At 41.3% G+C, this 23,926-nt stretch overlaps 2 protein-coding genes across 5 annotated transcripts in view; one reads left to right on the top strand and one right to left on the bottom strand.

Moving 5' to 3' along the window:
- The first annotated feature begins 4,591 nt into the window (after positions 1-4,591).
- Positions 4,592-8,341, top strand: LOC117469839 (anaphase-promoting complex subunit 10). Of its 4 annotated transcripts, none has more exons than XM_034114295.1 (6): positions 4,592-4,766; positions 5,448-5,556; positions 6,303-6,393; positions 6,760-6,880; positions 6,965-7,015; positions 7,655-8,341. In XM_034114295.1, exons 2-6 carry the CDS (start codon positions 5,502-5,504, stop codon positions 7,832-7,834), a joined length of 498 nt encoding a protein of 165 aa, XP_033970186.1. In that variant the 5' UTR covers positions 4,592-4,766; positions 5,448-5,501; the 3' UTR covers positions 7,835-8,341. The 4 variants fall into 4 exon arrangements, with proteins under 4 accessions (XP_033970186.1, XP_033970185.1, XP_033970188.1 ...); XM_034114294.1 differs by having other exon boundaries at positions 4,593-4,766; positions 6,962-7,015; XM_034114297.1 differs by lacking the exon at positions 5,448-5,556 and having other exon boundaries at positions 4,604-4,766.
- Positions 8,342-9,741: 1,400 nt separating this feature from the next.
- Positions 9,742-23,926, bottom strand: part of LOC117469841 (F-box/WD repeat-containing protein 7-like) — a 40,901-nt gene continuing 26,716 nt past the window's right edge. The window contains 9 exon segments of the mRNA XM_034114299.1: positions 9,742-11,609; positions 11,789-11,915; positions 11,917-11,939; positions 17,106-17,249; positions 17,661-17,727; positions 18,553-18,778; positions 19,158-19,339; positions 21,986-22,099; positions 22,319-22,452. Coding sequence (XP_033970190.1) covers positions 11,476-11,609; positions 11,789-11,915; positions 11,917-11,939; positions 17,106-17,249; positions 17,661-17,727; positions 18,553-18,778; positions 19,158-19,339; positions 21,986-22,099; positions 22,319-22,452 — 1,151 coding nt within the window. The 3' untranslated portion in view covers positions 9,742-11,475.

Below are 23,926 nucleotides of genomic sequence, written 5' to 3' on the forward strand. Positions count from 1 at the left end.
AGGTCTCCCTTGAAAAAGAGATCAATGATCTCAATGGGATACAACCTGGATAAATAAAAGGTATGAAATGAAATGAAATGAAAAAAGGTCAGAATCTGTAAATATTAAAGGAAACCTATCATGCTATATTTAAATGATATATTGTAGGTATCTATATAAGGTATATTTATACGTTTCTGTTTTCAAAATACCAAACAGATCATGCATTTTAGCCATGCCTCATTTCGCTCTATGTGCTGTTTGCTGTCTACGGTCTGATTCTGCTGACCACGCCCCCCTGCAGGAGAGGGGAGACGTGCTCTGATCAGCTGCTGGGCTGTCAGAAGAGGGGGAGAAAAAGAGATCTCCGTCCTCCGTGTTATTATAGGCCTATAGAGTCGTTATTCATTTGTTTTAAAGCTCAATAAATAAAATAAAAAGACCTTTGACCGGCACTTTTCTAATTTTGTCCGGAAGATTTAAACTTTAACGGACATCTTGACCGGCGAAAGAAAAAATATGAAAATCCCAGAATTCTCACTTGTTTTAGTAAATCAGGGATTCAAGTACAAATTCTGAGAAGTGTTTGTTTCGAGAAAAACCTACTTTTAGTAACATCCCTTTTCCCCCTCTCGTTGCCCTAATCCTCTCCAGTGAATCCACGCTCTGTGACGTCACGTTTTTAAAATGTTGGAGACTATTTTGGTATCTGCAGATGTTTTGTATCTGAGAGGAGAACGTGTTCTCATCACGAGGTTCTCCGCGCTGAACGGTCCTTTACGTTTTGTTCTAATCATAATAAATAAACACACCATATCTAAACACTACAGGACTAAACATTATATCAATTTATACTTTTAACACTTTTTGAAGAAGGCACTCACAAGGTACGAGAAAAAAACAAAAACATTTTTATTACATTACATACTTTTTACACCATTTAACAAAATAAGACACTGACAGCGTTGGAGACATTTGGTCCTCTGCTTAGTTCCTGAGCGACGTCCATCATGCACTTGTTTCAGCATGATGGACGTTTTGAGTCAGAGTTTTTCACATAAACACGACATTTAAAATAAATATCTTGTGCAAATTAAAATATTTATTTAACCACTAAACGTACTCTCAGTTCCTGTTTACTTCTAGCTAAACGAGTAAACATTCTGCAGATATTTAACGTTAAAGTTAAATGCAGAAGATTTAAGTTATATTCACATACAATCATAAAGGCATAATGCTGCCATTGGTCTCTTAGGCCCCGGCCCCACGGGAACGAAAACGGGTTGAATCCGCATATTTCTCTTGCGTATAGCCCTTTAAGCTACACGACGCCGTAACGGAAACGTAGAAACAGACCCTGCAAACGACAACGGGTCCAAAGGTGGATAGATCTGGGAACGGAGCGCTCTGGGGGGTCCAACGGGGCCGTGTGGTCGCCTATACGGTCATTCGTTTCTGATAATGACGACGCAATAGCCCCGCCTCAAAATATAAAGCAAAATATTACATATACATTAATTGTCTAAGGAATGGATTATTAAATATTAAATTGAGAATACATGTTACAGTGGGAGTTTAAGTCCAGTTATCCAAGATCCATACATACCTATTCTCTATTAAATTATTACTAATATTAAACTCATCGCAGGTCCTTTAAATACACCCAACTTCCCGTAGGAAACAATGTTTTTTTACAGAATAACCAGAATGAAATGTAGTTATAATGCTGGAAGAAACACCAGAGCACCTGGTGTAAACCCGCTTCAAAGATTAAAGAAAGAAAAGAAAGTGGATGAAATCACGGTAAGAAGATTAGCTTTGGCTGCGAGAGTCCTTCTTCTCCTCAAGCATTTCAAGAGATGCGTCTCTCTGATCACTCAAGTCGTTGTTCTCTGCATGCACGGCGTTTAATTCGTCCGACAACCTGGTTCTGGTTCTGATTTGTTCGCAAATCACGTCGATCCACTGTTTCAGATAGATGTTTTGCGACTCGATGGACTGGATCTGTGTCTCCACGGGTTGCATTTCGCTGTGAAACTTCTTCAATCTTCTCAGTTCTCTCGCCATCGATTCAGCCTGGTTGAGCAGAGCTTTCTTTTCTTTCTGTTTTGTTTTCACGTCGGCCTTTAAGTCACTCAGGGTTTCGGGTCTGTCTCTGAAGCACTGGATTTCCTTTCTGAGTCCGTCGTGATGCAGCTCCATGGCGTCCGTTTGTGTTTTGAGCTGGTCGTGTTTGTCCTTCCACTGTTTCTCTTTCAGAACTCTTTCATGGACTTCTGCGTGTGTCTTAATCAGGACTTTGTGTTCGGCACGAAGTTCGTCCCCGAAAGCTTCCAGTTCCAAGTAGCTGTCCTTGAACTCTCTTTGTAGCTCGAGCTCTTTGATACTCTCCTTCACGTTGTCGTTCTCTCTCTTCAGGTCCTGATGTTTCGTCTTCAGACACTCCAGTTTTTCCCGACTCACCGTGTCTTCCTTTGCTTTCAGGGCTTTTTCTTTCTGATCGTTGGTCATGCCGCTGCATTCTGGATCTGCAACGAGTAGCTCTTTCTGCAGAGCTTCCTTCTCGCGGGTCTTGTCTTGTTGCAACACTTTTAGTGTGGTGTATTTTTCCTTCATGTATGTTTTACTCTTCAGCTCTACGGTTTTACTGTCAATTTCACTCTGCAAATCCTTATTCCCTTTGATAAGATCTTCAGTGTCGACTTTTGCGATCTCGTGAGCTTCGTCTGAAATCCCGAGAAGCCGAAGCCTCTCTTTCAGACGATCTAATTCCTCCTTCTTGGCCTCGTTATCTTGCAGGATCCCTTTTTTCAGCTGTATATTATGTTTGAGCAGATAGTCTTTGGGATCTTTGATGACCCTTTTCATCTGAACAAGTTCTTTACGGAGATCATCTTGCTTTCTTTCCAAAGCTTTATAAACCGCGACTCCTTCGTCATAGATATCCTGCTTTTCCTGATATTGTGGTTGTATATTTTGACGCTCTATCTCCAAAGCCGACGTGTTTGTTCTCAGTTCTTTGATCAGGTCGGTTATCTTGTCCTTCTTCTCTAGCATTTCAAGAGATGCGTCTCTCTGATCACTCAAGTCCTTGTACTGTGCCTTCACGGCGTTTAATTCGTCCGACAACCTGGTGTCTTTTTCCCTTATGATTCGATCGCAAACCACGCCGATCCACTTTGTCAGATAGATGTTTTGCGACCGGATGGACTGGATCTGTTTCTTCACGGGTTGCATTTCGCTGTGAACCCTCTTCAATCTTCTCAGTTCTCTCTGCATCGATTCACCCAGGTTGAGCAGAGCTTTCTGTTCTTTCTGTTTTGTTTTCACGTCGGCCTTTAAGTCACTCAGGGTTTCGGGTCTGTCTCTGAACGACTGGATTTCCTTTCTGAGTCCGTCGTGATGCAGCTCTATGGCGTCCGTTTGTGTTTTCAGCTGGTCGTGTTTGTCCTTCCACTGTTCCTCTTTCAGAACTCTTTCATGGACTTCTGCGTGTGTCTTAATCAGGACTTTGTGTTCGGCACGAAGTTCGTTCTCGAAAGCTTTCAGTTCCAAGTATCTGTCCTTGAACTCTTTGATGCTCTCCTTCACCTTGTCGTTCTCTCTCTTCAGGTCCTGATGTTTCGTCTTCAGACACTCCAGTTTTTCCCGCAGAGCCTCATTTTCACAGCTCTTGACTTCGACCGCCTGTTTTATCGCGTTGCACAGGGCTTCTTCCTTCGCCAGCTCTGTCTCAATCTCCTGCATCTCGTGTTGCAAAGCTTCGTTTTCCCGACTCACCGTGTCTTCCTTTGCTTTCAGGGCTTCCTTCTCGCGGGTCTTGTCTTGTTGCAACACTTTTAGTGCGGTGTATTTTTCCTCCATGCATGTTTTACTCTTCAGCTCTACGGTTTTACTGTCATTTTCACTCTGCAAATCCTTATTCCCTTTGATAAGATCTTCAGTGTCGACTTTTGCGATCTCGTGAGCTTCGTCTGGAATCCCGAGAAGCCGAAGCCTCTCTTTCAGACGATCTAATTCCTCCTTCTTGGCCTCGTTATCTTGCAGGATCCCTTTTTTCAGCTTTATATTATGTTTGAGCAGATAGTCTTTGTGATGATAGTTATTGTCTTTGAGCTCCGTTCCTGATGATGATTCACCAGCAGCAACTTCCTCTGCCCTCAGAGACTCTGCCTCCAAATCTCCCATCTTGTCCCCATTGAGCTTTAGGAATTTCTTTCTTGCACTTTCCAATTGCTCGATAGGACACACTAAGATTTTGTCCACTTCAGAAATGGGGTTTGATATTTCTTGATGTTTACCGCCTGAACTGGACTCTCTCCTCAATCGTCTACTACACCTTAGCCCCATTCTAGAGTAATGAAGTGATTGAAATACAGCCGTGGAAATAATGTTTACAGTATGATGTGAGTCAACAAAAGGGGACTGTTCACCTGTCAACAACAAAAAGTGTACTGGTGGATATTACAACAGTGGAAGTAATGTTTCCAGTAGGCTACTAATATACTTGCTCTCGCACTACACACACCAAAGCCCTGTGACGTCACAGGATTCCAAACGGCTCAAACACCAAAGCCCCTTCCAAATGGATTTGACGTCACAGGATTCCAAAACGCTGCACGTGACAAAACGCCCTGCCGGTGACGTCATTTAACCCGGACAGACAGGAGTTGGAGATTCGAAGCTGCATAAAAAAACAAAGCGGATATTTTCACACTTTTCTTGCGACTAAAGCTGTTTTCTGATGCACTCAGAGGACACGTTGAACACTTGGAATAACAACTCTTGTAAGTTTTAATCATATTTCTGTCTTAACGTTAATGTAACTGGCTTTTAGTGGAGAAATATTAGCTGCTAACAGCTAGCCACAGAGACGTTTGTTATGTTTTACTGATGGTGACCATGCTGTCAGGGAATACTATACTGACAGATCAGAGTAGAAGTACTCAGGTCTGCACTTCAGTACAAGTAGAAGTACTCAGGTCTGCACTTCAGTAAAGTAGAAGTACTCAGGTCTGCACTTCAGTACAAGTAGAGGAGTAGAAGTACAAAGTAGCATAACATGGAATACTCAAGTAAAGTACAAGTACCTGTAAATGTACTTAGTTAGACTGTTTTATTACTCATATTTGGAGAGAAAATACTTAAATACTGCCGTCTTATTGACACAGTGTTGATGGTGTGTTTTTTTATAAGCTGATTTGTTGGCAGAAGAATCTGTTAACTCTCAAAAGATCTGTGCTATCTTTTAATAGCTAAGGGTTACTTTGTTGACTCCAATCTGGGACTTGTTGTCATCACAGCAGCGTGTCAACAAGGCATTGCACACAATGAAAAAGAGTAGAAAAACAAACATAACATTTAGATATCTCAATTAGAAAATGAAACGAAGCTATAAAGTAAAATATAAATACGTGTTGACAGTGAAGGATTCAAGATGCAAGGCTTTTATTGTCATGTGTACATAGCTACAGTGTAGACATATCAATGAACATCTGAGGAAGCAGCTGGAGAGAACCGGGATGGTCCGAGAGATCGGATCCCAGGCGGTGTGGTCGCTGTCCTCCTGTAAACCTGGTGAGAGTGTGTGTGTATACAACATGTAGATATGTAGTGTCTCTACTTTAAAGAGTCCTCTCCTGCTGATGTTCAGGTGTATATCAGTATGTAGTGTCTCTACTTTAAAGAGTCCTCTCCTGCTGATGTTCAGGTGTATATCAGTATGTAGTGTCTCTACTTTAAAGAGTGCTCTCCTGCTGATGTTCAGGTGTATATCAGTATGTAGTGTCTCTACTTTAAAGAGTCCTCTCCTGCTGATGTTCAGGTGTATATCAGTATGTAGTGTCTCTACTTTAAAGAGTGCTCTCCTGCTGATGTTCAGGTGTATATCAGTATGTAGTGTCTCTACTTTAAAGAGTCCTCTCCTGCTGATGTTCAGGTGTATATCAGTATGTAGTGTCTCTACTTTAAAGAGTCCTCTCCTGCTGATGTTCAGGTGTATATCAGTATGTAGTGTCTCTACTTTAAAGAGTCCTCTCCTGCTGATGTTCAGGTGTATATCAGTATGTAGTGTCTCTACTTTAAAGAGTCCTCTCCTGCTGATGTTCAGGTGTATATCAGTATGTAGTGTCTCTACTTTAAAGAGTCCTCTCCTGCTGATGTTCAGGTGTATATCAGTATGTAGTGTCTCTACTTTAAAGAGTCCTCTCCTGCTGATGTTCAGGTGTATATCAGTATGAGATGTGGTTCTCTGAGTGTTTGTTTACAGATGTTGTTCTCTGAGTGTTTGTTTACAGATGTTGTTTGTTTACTCTCCTCTGCAGGGTTCGGAGTGGATCAGCTGAGAGACGATAACCTGGAGACGTACTGGCAGTCTGACGGCTCTCAGCCTCACCTCGTCAACATCCAGTTCAGGTACTCTTTAAATTGTACTCAAATAAATACAAAAATAATAAATTACAGAGCCCGGGGATAAAAGACAAACAATTTACATTTCCTAGAATATTTCTAACTTCATAAATATCTAAAGTATCTTCTGAGACTGGAGTCACACATTTATGAAAAGACTAGAAATAAGCTCCAAAATGGTGTTTCATAACTCCAGACACACTTTATTGATTATTCTTACATTTGTGACTTTAATCCCAGAATGTATTTATTTTTATCCGAAAAGATATCAGATTCTTCCTACAGTATAAATCCCCCCAATTGAGTAGGAGTGTCCTTCTCTGAATATTACCCCCCTCATGTCTCTAATCCTCCGTGTTGTGACCCGCTCAGGAGGAGGACCACGGTGAAGCTGCTGTGCATCTACGCAGATTACAAATCAGACGAGAGCTACACGCCCAGCAAGATCTCAGTCAGAGTCGGGAACAACTTCCACAACCTGCAAGAGATCAGGGTAACAACTCCTCATAACAACATTAGTATCAAATCATCAGTGATTATTTCAATGATTCATATAGTCCCCTCCTCTCTGCAGCAGTTGGAGATGGTGGAGCCCAGCGGCTGGATCCACATCACTCTGATGAACCAGGCGAGGAACTCGTATTATTAATAATAATACTATATGTCAAAATACTCAGTTTATTCAATATTTCTACCCACCGACCGACTGACCTTCTTTCCTACCTACCAACCAACCAACTAACCGACCAACCGACCAACTGACCAACTAACCAACCAACTGACCAACTAAGTTACCAACCAACCAACCTACCAACCGACCAACTGACCAACTGACCGACCAACTGACCAACTAACCGACCAACCGACCAACTGACCAACTAACCAACTAACCGACCAACTGACCAACTAACCAACCAACCTACCAACTGACCGACCAACCGACCAACTAACCGACCAACCAACCAACTAACCGACCAACTAAGTTACCAACCAACCAACCTACCAACCGACCAACTGACCAACTAAGTTACCAACCAACCAACCTACTGACCGACCAACTAACCAACCAACCGACCAACCAACCGACCAACCAACCAACCAACCTACCAACCAACCAACTGACCAACCAACTAACCTACCAACCATCCTACTTACCTTCCTACCTTCCTTCTTTCTTTCCTACCTACCAACCTCCCTCCCCACCTACCAACCTATAGCCAGATGACAGGACGTTGTAACGAACATATTTGTTCTTGTTTTGTCTCAGCGTACGAACGATCCGATCAGCACCTTCATGATCCAGATCGCGGTGCTGGCGAACCATCAGAACGGCCGAGACACACACATGAGACAGATCAAAGTCTACACACCTGTCGAGGAGAGCTCCATCGGGAAATTCCCACGATGCACCACGGTCGACTTCATGATGTACCGCACCATCCGATGACTGAAACACCTGCAGACAAAAGCCTGAAATCTGGAGGTGTTCTTGCACTGTGTCATTAAAGGCTGCTTAAATGTGGATTTGTTTTAAATGCAGAAGGGTATCTCGCAGATTTTCAGAAGAAATGAAATCATTTTACATAATTTTCTGAAGGTTTTGCCACCTTTTCTCCCAGAAAAGACTCAATCTGTCTGCATCAGTTACGCTTTGAGTCCTTTTCATGAAGAAATGTCAGAGAAATGCCGTTTCAGACTCAAAATATTGACTTTTTTCAAATGTTCTCGGTTTTATATTACGTTAAAGTGACATAAGACATTCACACTGCCTGTAGACTTAGTTCATCGTTAAGTCAAGATGTTTTTATTTGACTCAAAACCCAAACGCCCGTGCCTACAAACCGTCTCCTGATTTGTTTTTGTTTGTGAACGTTGAATCAAATGTGTTTTATAGCAACATGACTGCGACAATGTGAATGTGTATAATTAATAAAGAGGGAAAGTTACAAGAATATTAAGAAATCTGTCAAATTCTTACCAAAGGTGGTATGTTAGTATAATGAATTGCTGTAAACTTAAATGATCAAAAAAATCAACTAATTGTTTGAAATAATACATTTAATTTTGACTTAAAGACTCTTTATATAAATGTTGAAAAATGTATTAAAAACTATTTTAAAATATCATTAAAATATAAAATATATTATTTAAAAAGAATATTTTACAAACTGCACATTTTTTCTACAAAATCTTTATTTTTAAATCAACTAAAGTTGTCAAATAAATTAAGTGTAGTAGAGGTATAAGGTAGCATAGAAAGACAATGTTCAATGAAAGTACAAGTACCTGAAATGTGTACTTTAGTACTTTCACTGCAATGAGAGAGCAATGCAGTTCTGAAGTTTCACCACTAGAGGGAGTCAGACACACAGACGCAACGTCCTGCATTCAAATGGTTACTTGAGTAAAAGTAGGTTTTATACAAAATGAAAAAGGAAGCTACTTAAAGTGTTAAGCATTAAAGTACCCAATTCAGAAATATCTAAAGAAATTATTAGTTTAAGTCTTAAAATGATTCAAAATAAATACAAAAATGTAGTTAAATTATTTAACAGAAAATAACCCAATGCAGAAGATTCCTTCCTTCCTTCCCTCTTTCCTACCTTCCTACCTACCTACCTACCTTCCTTCCTTCCTTCCCTCTTTCCTACCTACCTCCCTACCTACCTACCTTCCTTCCTTCTTTCCAACCTTCCCTCTTTCCTACCTACCTACCTACCTACCTACCTTCCTTCCTTCCCTCTTTCCTACCTTCCTACCTACCTTCCTTCCTTCCTTCCCTCTTTCCTACCTACCTCCCTACCTACCTACCTTCCTTCCTTCTTTCCAACCTTCCCTCTTCCTACCTACCTACCTACCTACCTACCTTCCTTCCTTCCTTCCTTCCCTCTTTCCTACCTACCTACCTACCTTCCTTCCCTCTTTCCTACCTACCTACCTCCCTACCTACCTTCCTTCCTTCCTTCCTTCTTTCTTTCCAACCTTCCCTCTTTCCTACCTACCTACCTACCTACTTTCCTTCCTTCCCTCTTTCCTACCTACCTCCCTCCCTACCTACCTTCCTTCCTTCCTTCTTTCTTTCCAACCTTCCCTCTTTCCTACCTACCTACCTACCTACCTACCTACCTACCTACCTACCTACCTACCTACCTACCTCCCTCCCTCCCTACCTACCTACTTACCTTCCTACCTTCCTTTCTTCCTACCCACTAACCAACCAACCTTCCTACCCAGAAAATAACCCAATGCAGAAAATACATTAAAAAAATCTCAAAATAAATAGGACACATTGTTCAATGCTTAACGCTCTTATTTAATATCTTTAATGGATGAAAATTGAAAACAAACAAGTAATCTTTTTTAATAAAATCATCTTTATTGATCCACATTCATCCCGCCTTCCTCTCTCCACAATATGTTCTGTTCTTCTTATAAAAAGCTGGATATTTACATCTTTTATTTACAGTAATGTACAGGATGAGCCTCACTTCTCAAAGAAAATCACCACCTGTTGCCGGGGGGAACAACCACCCGCTCTGCTCTCATTGGCTTAGAGGTGTTGCCTGGCAGATTTAATGTCTGGTTATCAGGGGAGAAATATTTTATTTAATATTTAAATATGTTATAAACCGAGGAAAAGAGAGTGTGAAATAAGCCTTTAAAGATTTGGGTTTAAAAATATATATATTGTATTTAATACTGTGAAATATAACCTTAAAGAAATGCAAAAAAATATACGTTTTTTCCTGCATTTTTAATGGTTGTAGAGTTTCATTTTTAACTGATTATAAATATTTGTTCAGAGTTTTTGGGGGGGATTTCGAGCCACTTTTTGACCAAATACGTCGCAAAAAATTGCTTATTTTTTGGGATCCTTTGAGAATTAAGTGGGAAAAATACCCTTAAACAAATCCATCTAAAATCCTATGGGAGCACAGAAAGGACAACGTAATATATATTCAATAAAAACCCAACTTTCTTTTGTTTTCATTGCTTAATTGGATCACCCAACATTTCAAAATGCATAAATTCAGTGTTTTTTTCTCCAAATAAAGTAAATAATGAAACACATTTGGGATTAAACGGCTTCTCCTTGCCTCCCTTTCACCTCAAAGTGAATCAAATACATTTCATAATGAAGTGAACAGGTAAATCACCTTTCTCTGCTTCCACAGGTTTTCTCTAGAAGTATAATTATGGTCAAATATTGTCAAATAAAGCAGTTTTTTAAGATCTGTTTGAACCAATAACGTTCAAATATAGTTCATTTTCTGCATTTCCCTTTTGTTTTTGGCAGGAAACTACAGCGTGAATCTGTGAGGTTTCTCAGCTCCGAGTGTTTCTAAATAATCTCTTTTACTCTGAACTCAGGCGTCTGTCGAGCTTCAATCAAAGGTTTGTTTTGCAGATGTAAGGCTCTGATTATCAATTTAACAAACATATATTACAGGACTCAGGGAACTTCGAGGCAACGGAGACGAGATGAAACTAACGCTGTGTTTCCACTCGGCTTTTCATGTGCATTTTCTTGACATCATGCCTGACAAAAAGGAGAGGAAACGCCTTCAAAAAGAACCTGAAATATGGCAATAAAGTTATTTTAAGCTCGGCTGAAGTGGAGAAGTTGTTTTACGCATTAAAGCAAAATGTGACGGTGCTTCGGAAACAGAAAATCTGATGTAACGTTTCCATCACAGTTTAGAGCGTTTCACTTCAACTCCAGCTCCCCTTGAAGCTGGACTTGCACCCTCTGTTCCCGCATTATTCAAATGGACGTAAACGAGCAATCAGATGTTCCTTGATCTTCAGCGGTTCCCCGTCTGCCTCTGGAAGTTGCTCCGTCTCCAGGATTTGGTTCATGTTGTCTTTCATCTCCGTCGTTGAGTTTGTCGTTGGTTCAGCAGCAAAAACGATAAAAGTCAACGTTCCATCTGTCCGTCGTTTACATTCAGTAAAAATCCATTTCCGTAAAGCGTCAAAAACATTCATCTGTCGCCTCGTTTAGGATACATCCACGGCGTTGAAATCCCTTCCAGGTGACATTCATACCTGTCCGTGGGACTTTTGGTTCACAACAAATATTCCTCCTCACTCCTCTTCCGTCGTGCGGTCGTCCAGATCGAAGTCGAGGACGAGCAGCTTGGTTTCTTCGGTGCCGTTCCGGCTGCCGGCGGCACAAACCAGACGAGTGTCGGACGCTCGGATCCTCCACACCACGCCTCCTGTGGGGGAATAAAAAGAGTTTAGACCCAAAGAGAGGCGGAAATAACACTTGTCTTAAGAAATTACACAAATATATTTTTTAAAGTGGTTGGAAAATGCCCTAAAACTACCAAATGACTACGGGAGATTCTCCTGCACATAAATACTTAAAGTATATTAATACTGCATGTTTTTTGACCTGCTCCTCGGCTCTGCAGCGTCACCACGTCTCGGACCCAGGAGCCCGTCTTCAGGTCCCAAAGTTTCACCGTACCGTCGTCAGAACTGGACAGAACCAGTCCTCTGCAGAACTGGAGACACGTCACCCGCCGACTGGTGCTTATTGGGACCTGAACGCAACACCAGAACGTTTAGATCACAGAAGTTAGGAAATGATACTTTAATATAGGGTTAAACTCCGTGTGTCTCTACTTTAAAGAGTCCTCTCCTGCTGATGTTCAGGTGTATATCAGTATGTAGTGTCTCTACTTTAAAGAGTCCTCTCCTGCTGATGTTCAGGTGTATATCAGTATGTAGTGTCTCTACTTTAAAGAGTCCTCTCCTGCTGATGTTCAGGTGTATATCAGTATGTAGTGTCCTCTACTTTAAAGAGTCCTCTCCTGCTGATGTTCAGGTGTATATCAGTATGTAGTGTCTCTACTTTAAAAGAGTCCTCTCCTGCTGATGTTCAGGTGTATATCAGTATGTAGTGTCTCTACTTTAAAGAGTCCTCTCCTGCTGATGTTCAGGTGTATATCAGTATGTAGTGTCTCTACTTTAAAGAGTCCTCTCCTGCTGATGTTCAGGTGTATATCAGTATGTAGTGTCTCTACTTTAAAGAGTTCTCTCCTGCTGATGTTCAGGTGTATATCAGTATGTAGTGTCTCTACTTTAAAGAGTCCTCTCCTGCTGATGTTCAGGTGTATATCAGTATGTAGTGTCTCTACTTTAAAGAGTCCTCTCCTGCTGATGTTCAGGTGTATATCAGTATGTAGTGTCTCTACTTTAAAGAGTCCTCTCCTGCTGATGTTCAGGTGTGGTGTATATCAGTAGGTTAGTGTCTCTACTTAAAGAGTCCTCTCCTGCTGATGTTCAGGTGTATAATCAGTATGTAGTGTCTCTACTTTAAAGAGTCCTCTCCTGCTGATGTTCAGGTGTATATCAGTATGTAGTGTCTCTACTTTAAAGAGTCCTCTCCTGCTGATGTTCAGGTGTCAGGTGTATCAGTATGTAGTGTCTCTACTTTAAAGAGTCCTCTCCTGCTGATGTTCAGGTGTATATCAGTATGTAGTGTCTCTACTTTAAAGAGTCCTCTCCTGCTGATGTTCAGGTGTATATCAGTATGTAGTGGTCTCTACTTTAAAGAGTCCTCATCCTGCTGATGTTCAGGTGTATATCAGTATGTAGTGTCCTCTACTTTAAAGAGCCTCCTCCCTGCTGATGTTCAGGTGTATATCAGTATGTAGTGTCTTCTACTTTAAAGAGTCCTCTCCTGCTGATGTTCAGGTGTATATCAGTATGTAGTGTCTCTACTTTAAAGAGTCCTCTTCCTGCTGATGTTCAGGTGTATATCAGTATGTAGTGTCTCTACTTTAAAGAGTCCTCTCCTGCTGATGTTCAGGTGTATATCAGTATGTAGTGTCTCTACTTTAAAGAGTCCTCTCCTGCTGATGTTCAGGTGTATATCAGTATGTAGTGTCTCTACTTTAAAGAGTCCTCTCCTGCTGATGTTCAGGTGTATATCAGTATGTAGTGTCTCTACTTTAAAGAGTCCTCTCCTGCTGATGTTCAGGTGTATATCAGTATGTAGTGTCTCTACTTTAAAGAGTCCTCTCCTGCTGATGTTCAGGTGTATATCAGTATGTAGTGTCTCTACTTTAAAGAGTCCTCTCCTGCTGATGTTCAGGTGTATATCAGTATGTAGTGTCTCTACTTTAAAGAGTCCTCTCCTGCTGATGTTCAGGTGTATATCAGTATGTAGTGTCTCTACTTTAAAGAGTCCTCTCCTGCTGATGTTCAGGTGTATATCAGTATGTAGTGTCTCTACTTTAAAGAGTCCTCTCCTGCTGATGTTCAGGTGTATATCAGTATGTAGTGTCTCTACTTTAAAGAGTCCTCTCCTGCTGATGTTCAGGTGTAATATCAGTATGTAAGTGTCTCTACTTTAAAGAGTCCTCTCCTGCTGATGTTCAGGTGTATATCAGTATGTAGTGTCTCTACTTTAAAGAGTCCTCTCCTGCTGATGTTCAGGTGTATATCAGTATGTAGTGTCCTCTACTTTAAAGAGTCCTCTCCTGCTGATGTTCAGGTGTATATCAGTATGTAGTGTCTCTACTTTAAAGAGTCCTCTCCTGCTGATGTTCAGGTGTATATCAGTATGTAGTGTCTCTACTTTAAAGAGTTCTCTCCTGCTGATGTTCAGGTGGTATATCAGTATGTAGTGTCTCTACTTTAAAGAGTCCTCTCCTGCTGATGTTCAGGTGTATATCAGTATGTAGTGTCTCTACTTTAAAGAGTCCTCTCCTGCTGATGTTCAGGTGTATATCAGTATGTAGTGTCTCTACTTTAAAGAGTCCTCTCCTGCTGATGTTCAGGTGTATATCAGTATGTAGTGTCTCTACTTTAAAGAGTCCTCTCCTGCTGATGTTCAGGTGTATATCAGTATGTAGTGTCTCTACTTTAAAGAGTCCTCTCCTGCTGATGTTCAGGTGTATATCAGTATGTAGTGTCTCTACTTTAAAGAGTCCTCTCCTGCTGATGTTCAGGTGTCAGGTGTATATCAGTATGTAGTGTCTCTACTTTAAAGAGTCCTCTCCTGCTGATGTTCAGGTGTATATCAGTATGTAGTGTCTCTACTTTAAAGAGTCCTCACCTGCTGATGTTCAGGTGTATATCAGTATGTAGTGTCTCTACTTTAAAGAGTCCTCTCCCGCTGATGTTCAGGTGTATATCAGTATGTAGTGTCTCTACTTTAAAGAGTCCTCTCCCGCTGATGTTCAGGTGTATATCAGTATGTAGTGTCTCTACTTTAAAGAGTCCTCTCCTGCTGATGTTCAGGTGTATATCAGTATGTAGTGTCTCTACTTTAAAGAGTCCTCTCCTGCTGATGTTCAGGTGTATATCAGTATGTAGTGTCTCTACTTTAAAGAGTCCTCTCCTGCTGATGTTCAGGTGTATATCAGTATGTAGTGTCTCTACTTTAAAGAGTCCTCTCCTGCTGATGTTCAGGTGTATATCAGTATGTAGTGTCTCTACTTTAAAGAGTCCTCTCCTGCTGATGTTCAGGTGTATATCAGTATGTAGTGTCTCTACTTTAAAGAGTCCTCTCCTGCTGATGTTCAGGTGTATATCAGTATGTAGTGTCTCTACTTTAAAGAGTCCTCTCCTGCTGATGTTCAGGTGTATATCAGTATGTAGTGTCTCTACTTTAAAGAGTCCTCTCCTGCTGATGTTCAGGTGTATATCAGTATGTAGTGTCTCTACTTTAAAGAGTCCTCTCCTGCTGATGTTCAGGTGTATATCAGTATGTAGTGTCTCTACTTTAAAGAGTCCTCTCCTGCTGATGTTCAGGTGTATATCAGTATGTAGTGTCTCTACTTTAAAGAGTTCTCTCCTGCTGATGTTCAGGTGTATATCAGTATGTAGTGTCTCTACTTTAAAGAGTCCTCTCCTGCTGATGTTCAGGTGTATATCAGTATGTAGTTTCTCTACTTTAAAGAGTCCTCTCCTGCTGATGTTCAGGTGTATATCAGTATGTAGTGTCTCTACTTTAAAGAGTCCTCTCCTGCTGATGTTCAGGTGTATATCAGTATGTAGTGTCTCTACTTTAAAGAGTCCTCTCCTGCTGATGTTCAGGTGTATATCAGTATGTAGTGTCTCTACTTTAAAGAGTCCTCTCCTGCTGATGTTCAGGTGTATATCAGTATGTAGTGTCTCTACTTTAAAGAGTCCTCTCCTGCTGATGTTCAGGTGTATATCAGTATGTAGTGTCTCTACTTTAAAGAGTCCTCTCCTGCTGATGTTCAGGTGTCAGGTGTATATCAGTATGTAGTGTCTCTACTTTAAAGAGTCCTCTCCTGCTGATGTTCAGGTGTATATCAGTATGTAGTGTCTCTACTTTAAAGAGTCCTCACCTGCTGATGTTCAGGTGTATATCAGTATGTAGTGTCTCTACTTTAAAGAGTCCTCTCCCCGCTGATGTTCAGGTGTATATCAGTATGTAGTGTCTCTACTTTAAAGAGTCCTCTCCTGCTGATGTTCAGGTGTATATCAGTATGTAGTGTCTCTACTTTAAAGAGTCCTCTCCTGCTGATGTTCAGGTGTATATCAGTATGTAGTGTCTCTACTTTAAAGAGTCCTCTCCTGCTGATGTTCAGGTGTATATCAGTATGTAGTGTCTCTACTTTAAAGAGTCCTCTCCTGCTGATGTTCAGGTGTATATCAGTATGTAGTGTCTCTACTTTAAAGAGTTCTCTCCTGCTGATGTTCAGGTGTATATCAGTATGTAGTGTCTCTACTTTAAAGAGTCCTCTCCTGCTGATGTTCAGGTGTATATCAGTATGTAGTGTCTCTACTTTAAAGAGTCCTCTCCTGCTGATGTTCAGGTGTATATCAGTATGTAGTGTCTCTACTTTAAAGAGTCCTCTCCTGCTGATGTTCAGGTGTATATCAGTATGTAGTGTCTCTACTTTAAAGAGTCCTCTCCTGCTGATGTTCAGGTGTATATCAGTATGTAGTGTCTCTACTTTAAAGAGTTCTCTCCTGCTGATGTTCAGGTGTATATCAGTATGTAGTGTCTCTACTTTAAAGAGTCCTCTCCTGCTGATGTTCAGGTGTATATCAGTATGTAGTGTCTCTACTTTAAAGAGTCCTCTCCTGCTGATGTTCAGGTGTATATCAGTATGTAGTGTCTCTACTTTAAAGAGTCCTCTCCTGCTGATGTTCAGGTGTCAGGTGTATATCAGTATGTAGTGTCTCTACTTTAAAGAGTCCTCTCCCGCTGATGTTCAGGTGTATATCAGTATGTAGTGTCTCTACTTTAAAGAGTCCTCTCCTGCTGATGTTCAGGTGTATATCAGTATGTAGTGTCTCTACTTTAAAGAGTCCTCTCCTGCTGATGTTCAGGTGTATATCAGTATGTAGTGTCTCTACTTTAAAGAGTCCTCTCCTGCTGATGTTCAGGTGTATATCAGTATGTAGTGTCTCTACTTTAAAGAGTCCTCTCCTGCTGATGTTCAGGTGTATATCAGTATGTAGTGTCTCTACTTTAAAGAGTTCTCTCCTGCTGATGTTCAGGTGTATATCAGTATGTAGTGTCTCTACTTTAAAGAGTCCTCTCCTGCTGATGTTCAGGTGTATATCAGTATGTAGTGTCTCTACTTTAAAGAGTCCTCTCCTGCTGATGTTCAGGTGTATATCAGTATGTAGTGTCTCTACTTTAAAGAGTCCTCTCCTGCTGATGTTCAGGTGTCAGGTGTATATCAGTATGTCGTGTCTCCTCTTTAAAGAGTCCTCACCTTGCAGGGTGTGCAGACACTTTCCGCTCTGGATGTCCCACACTCGGACCGTGGAGTCGGCGTTCCCAGAAACCAGGATGTTTTCCCGGAGCTCCATCCCACTGGTGAGGGACTGGTGACCAGTGAGGGTGTGCACACAGCCACCTGTAACCATGGAGACGCCGTTATTAATACACTTTAAATATTATGAATACACTTTAAATAATACACTTTAATCATAACAAATACACTTTGATATATTATTAATACACTTGAATTATTATTAAAACACTTAATAATTTAACTTAATAATGATGTATATACTTTAATTATATTATAATAAATACACTTTAATTATAATTATTACATTTTGATTAATTATAATAAATAAACTAATAAATACACTTTAAATATAATAAATACACTTATATTAATTATAATGATAAATACGATATAATTATAATAAATACAGTTAAATAATAAAAAATACACGTAAATAAATACAGGTAAATTATTGTATTTTCTGTTACGCAAACATTTCCCAAATTGGGATCAATAAAGTACTTCTTATCTTACCGGTCTCTGCGTCCCAGACTCTGATGGAGGTGTCCAACGAGCCGCTGACCACGAACGCACCGTCAAACTGCACAGAGGAGAGTAAATACAATCATCAACACACACACACACACACACACACACACACACACACACACACACACACACACACACACACACACACACACACACACACACACCACACACACACACACACACACACACACACACACACACACACACACACACACACACACACACACACACACACACACACACACACACACACACACACACACACACACACACACACACACACACACACACACACACACACACACACACACACACACACACACACACACACACACACACACACACACACACACACACACACACACATCACACACACACACCCACACACACACACACACACACCACACACACACACACACACACACACACACACACACACACGATCATTCAATAACAACTGTAAACACTTTTTTATTAAATTAAGGGTACTTAGCAAAATGTGTGTGTGTGGATGAATGTATAAGTGAGGATGTGTGTATGTACATAAATAAAGTATATAAATGTGTGTGTGTGTGTATGACTGTTGGAGGGCCTTAAAGGGTGTGTATTTGTTTGAGAGTGAGTGTTTGTCCCTGCAGTGTGTGTATGTGTGTATGTGTATGTGTATGTGTGTGTGTGTGTGTGTGTGTGTGTATGTGTGTGTGTATGTGTGTATGTGTGTATGTGTATGTGTGTGTTGGTGTGTGTGTGTGTGTGTGTATGTGTGTGTGTATGTGTATGTGTATGTGTGTGTGTGTGTGTGTGTGTGTGTGTGTATGTGTGTGTGTATGTGTATGTGTATGTGTGTGTGTGTGTGTGTGTGTGTGTGTGTGTGTACCTGCAGTGAGTACACTCTGTTGGTGTGTCCCTGCAGTGTGTGTAGGCAGGCCTCCGTCTCAGCGTCCCAGACCTTCACCATGTAGTCGTACCCCCCCGACACCACGCGCCGCCCGTCATACTGCACGCAGCGCACCGCCGCCACGTGGCCCGACAACACACACACACACCTGCCCGTCGACACACACCACACACGCAGCGTCGTGTCCCGCGAGCCCGACACCACCCTGAGGGAGAGGAGGGGGGGTTAACATACTCATAATGATACAGTGGAGAAAACTGTGTGTGTGTGTGAGTGTCTTTAGAGTGTCTTCAAAGAGTGTGTATATTTGAGTGTGTGTGTGTGTGTGTGTGTGTGTGTGTGTGTGTGTGTGTGTGTGTGTGTGACTGTTAGTGTGCTAGGGTGTGTGTGTGAGACTGTATGTTAGTTTGTTCATGTTATGCTGACCTAGTTTCATAACTGTGTGTGTGTGTGTGGACACTAATAACACACTCATTATATAGTCCATAATAATGTAATGCAGGTTACCATGGAGATGAGAATCAGGCACAACAGCGTGTGTGTGTGTCTGTGTGCGTGCGTGTGTGTGTGTGTGTGTGTGTTACCTGTCTCCATGGAGATGCATGCAGCGCACGGTGGACGTGTGTCCGTACAGTGTGTGAACACACTCGCCACTCTCTGCGTCCCAAACACGCAGCGTCCTATCAGTGGAGCCGCTGATCACCGTGGCAACAGACATCTGACTGCACCACACCCCCCCAGTGTGACCTGACAACGTGCGGAGACACTGAGGAAGAGGAAGAACAGGAAGAGGAGGAGGAAGAGGGAGATAATTATTTAACTTTTTTAAAGACACTAAAATATAGGTAACAAAAAATAAATAATAAAAACAGAAAATAATAAAAATAAAAAGTGTGTGAGTTTCAGCTGTGTGTGTGTGTTCTGAGTGTGTGTATAAATGTGTGTGTGTGTGTGTGTCTCCCCTTGAACACAGTTTCACCTTGAGGGGTGTTGTGGTGCCGGTTGCCGTGGAAACAGAGTAAAACTTTGCCTTGGCAACTGTTGCAGAGGAAAAGAGGAAGTAATACTGCGTGTACTTCTGTGTGTACTGTGTGTACTTCTGTGATTACTACTCATTATTTATCAGTAAGACTGTCATCACCATCTTTTAAAATGAACGGACACAGCGGAAACACGTCGAGGCAGAGAGAGAGGGCGTGTTTGTTTGTTTTTCCACACACACACACACACACACACACACACACACACACACACACACACACACACACACACACACACACACACACACACACACACCACACACACACACACACACACCACACACACACACACACACACACACACACACACACACACACACACATCACACACACACACACACACACACACACACCACACAACACACCACACACACACACCACACACGACACACACACACACACACACACACACACACACACACACACACACCACACACACACACACACACACACACACACACACACACACACACACACACACACACACACACACACACACACACACACTAAAGGTGTGTCTGTTCGACCGAAACCAGAGAAATGATGACTAATACCTCAGTGTGGAAATACTGCACTGCAAGGAAAAGTACTGCGTTTAAACTGAAGTAAAGAACATTTTTTTAAATATATATTCATTTGTTTTTTTCTTTTCTGAATTCTCACATATTACTTAATCATTTTTCTAACTTTTTACATTTATCTTGTGGATTTTCCATACATTTTTTCGGGTATTTTTTCGACGTTATTCACATATTTTTGAATATTTTCCGACACATTTTTCTGCTTTTTATCGCCTTCTGAGATGAGTGTTATCTTCCACCTCCTTTATATCCTGTGGCTTTGTCGTGTGTATCTTTAAAAAGTTCAACATGTCTCTTTCAGAAGCAGTGAAGTAGAAGTACAAGGTAGCGTGAAGTGGAAATACTACAGGAAGTACAAATACGCATCACTGTTCACCTTTAACACACATACAGACAGGGTGAGTCATCGCTCTGAGAAACCGACTAATACTACTGCTTTCTGTTTTATTACATCCCATAATACTAATACTAACTTAATGGCATCCTATTGGTCACTCAAACCCTCCATTCATAAAGAGTGACACACTGCAGGGGAATGGGGTAAGAAATGTAACTGACAGATATCACTATGAAACTTCCCCACTTCTTTACTGACATTAACACAATTAACTTTTATATTACAAGTTTTCTGTACATGTTGTGTTTAAATATGCAAATGAGGTTTTATGTAATGGTGAATTTAGGATAAATATACAGACACAACATGAAATAAACGCCTAAATGTGGATAAAAGCACGTTTTTGGATTACATTTTTACGTATTTATTGTTGTTATTTATCGTCGTTCAATCTGCACAATTCTGCTTTAGCTTGTTAGTATATATTTTCTAATTTTTTTCTATTTTAATTTATGCGAGTCTGAAAGGGAGCAACTGTCACTAAATCCAATTTTAAATAATAATACATGATATTTAAATAGCGCTTTTCCCAGTGTTTAAATATGATTAAAAAGTACTGATTCTGATTAAATATGTGGAATACTTTCTCTCTAAAATATTATAAAAATAGTACAACACATACGATATTCAGTGTACTCTCATATGTGCAGAAAAGCAGCTGGTATTATTCTACTTAAAGGTCACCTATCATGCTTTTTTAGCATAGGTCTCAGATATATAAAAAGATATAAAAAACATGTCTATGAAGTGTTTTGCTCAAAATACCAAACAGATCACCCATTCTAGCCATGCCTCATATCCCTCTATTTCACTTCCTGTTTCAAAAGTGCTGATTCTGGGTATAAAGCTTTATAGACAAAATAAAAAAGGAGGGGTCTGAGCTCATGCGGGACCCGGCAGCTACTGTCTAAACTAAATACTGCCGTGATGAAACGCCATATCATGGATTATCAAGGATTATCTCTGAAACAGTATGGAGCTCAAAGGCTTTCTCTCTTGCCGGTTATACCACAAGGTGAGTTCCTTTTTATTTCCTGCTTCTTCACACACATGCTCTCCAGTACAGGTTAGCTCTGAGTGTTAGCGATGCTAATGTAAACACCAACCATATTACGTCCAAAACAGTCGGGCATTGTTTCTGATAGCAACGTTTCTGATAGGGCCGTGGGTCCACATTTCAGATATTACGTCATATCGGACACAAATCTGGATCAGCTCCGTTTTAGCCCCGTTTTTAGAGATTTGGGTACGGAGGAAAAGAGAGAGGGTTTTATTTTCTGACGCTGCGTGAGTTCCCTGACACACCGGGGACACATATTTATGTATAAAAGACATCAAAACGTGCATTTTGCATGATAATGTAGGTCCCCTTTAATAATAACTTCTCCTCTCACCTTCCCACTGACGGCCGACCAGACTCTCAGAGTGTTGTCGTCGGAGCCGCTGACGATCAGATCTCCACTGAACTGAAGACACGTGATCACATGTTCATCGTGACCCTTCAGCACCTACACACACACACACACACACGATTAATGTTTACACATCAACACGTTACTTTCCAATGCAACGTAAAATAGGGACACACACTCAAAACAGCAAGACTCACTTCAACTACTACTAAAAATAGTAATAAAACAAAAATAATAATGATATGACAAATATAACAATCCAAATAATATAATAATGTTTATTATATTATTTAATAGTGATCATGAGTGGTGTACCATGGGCTCCCGCGTGTCCCCGCTCCTCCAGTTGCTCTCGATGCGATGCTGACTGAGGAACGCTGACTTCCAGCTGGACGTCTCCGCGGGGGGCGAAGAAGACTTCCTGCGCCGAGACGAGTACTCCGACACACCTGAGGACAGGTGAGGAGAACAGAGTTCATCAGTCTGCATGCACCACTTTAAAGCAGACGTGTGTCTCTTGGCGTGAAGACGTGGTTTAATTATTTACCGAATGATTTAAAGGGCTGTGAGAACATTGTTCAAGAAAGCGTAATGAGACAGTTTGAAGTCGACTTGATTCTGGTTTCATGTTTCAGTATTTGTAAGAAACTGTGACTCAAAGAATATTAAGTTAAAATATATCATCATAATAACTCCAAAGTACTTGCTCTCCAACTTTGCCCATTTTCGTATTTTGTACATATTTCTTTTACTTTTGCCGTTTTACTTTTAACATGGTTCGCAACATGCTAGCCGACCGCACCTACTCTGCCATACAATATAGCAGAGAGGAACTTTTCCAATTGCGAAACTTCGTGGACAATATTAACCCTCCGACAGACAATGGAGATTCACCATGGCTACCTGTTGCTGTTCTACCTGAGAGACGCAAGAAGAAGACAAAGCGAGGATGCCGGGCCGGGTTGCTGGTCAGATTGAGAAAACGTGAGAATCGGCCCCCTCTTCCGAGTATTCTTCTGGCTAATGTTCAATCCATTGAAAATAAGCTAGATGAACTCAGAAGCCGGATTGCTTTTCAACGGGACATTAAGAACTGTAACGTGTTAATTCTCACTGAGACTTGGCTCAACCCCGCTATCCCGGACTCCGCTATTGTCCCTGACGGATTCTCTATTTTTCGTCAGGACCGGACTGCTAACTCGGGGAAAAGTAAGGGAGGCGGTGTGTGTGTAATGACTAACAACAACTGGTGCTCAGATGTGAAGATTATTTCATCGGACTGTTCCGCACAGCTAGAGCACCTCATGATCTCATGTCGGGCCTTCCATCTGCCGAGGGAATTCACATCTGTTGTGATAACAGCAGTGTATATCCCCCGCAGCCACTCGCCGACAACAACACGGCACTCGATCAGCTGTTTGGGTTTATTGATAAAACCGAGACTTCACGGCCAGATGCGGCGTTCGTTGTGGCCGGAGATTTCAACACCGCCAACATGAAGAAGGTTTTGCCAAAATATTACCAACACATCAACTTCCCGACGCGCGGGGGAAACATACTGGACCATGTTTATTCCCCTTTCCGGAATGGATATAAGGCTCTCCCTCGCCCTCCCTTCGGCAAATCAGACCATATCTCACTACTGTTGTTGCCTGCTTACAAGCAGAAACTTAAAAGGGACAGACCGATAACAAGGACAGTACAACGATGGAGCGAGGAGTCAGATTCAGCACTGCAGGATTGCTTTGCATCTACGGATTGGAGTGTGTTTGAGGACAATAACATCAACACACACACGGACACTGTCATCTGCTACATTGGGAAATGCATCGATGACGTGGTACCGAAGGTTTCTGTACGGACATTCCCAAATCAAAAGCCCTGGGTAAACGGTGAGGTGCGCGGCAAACTGAAAGCGCGCAC

The sequence above is a fragment of the Trematomus bernacchii genome, unplaced genomic scaffold (assembly GCF_902827165.1).
Source record: "Trematomus bernacchii unplaced genomic scaffold, fTreBer1.1, whole genome shotgun sequence".
Lineage (NCBI taxonomy): Eukaryota > Metazoa > Chordata > Actinopteri > Perciformes > Nototheniidae > Trematomus > Trematomus bernacchii.

Bases quoted from the DNA above. Each gene is read 5' to 3' on its own strand.
- LOC117469839 (XM_034114294.1), top strand. From the start codon at position 5,502: ATGGTCCGAGAGATCGGATCCCAGGCGGTGTGGTCGCTGTCCTCCTGT. The intron at 6,881-6,961 runs GTAACAACTCCT...TCCTCTCTGCAG, and splicing joins ACAACCTGCAAGAGATCAGG to CAGTTGGAGATGGTGGAGCC. The intron at 7,016-7,654 runs GCGAGGAACTCG...GTTTTGTCTCAG, and splicing joins ACATCACTCTGATGAACCAG to CGTACGAACGATCCGATCAG.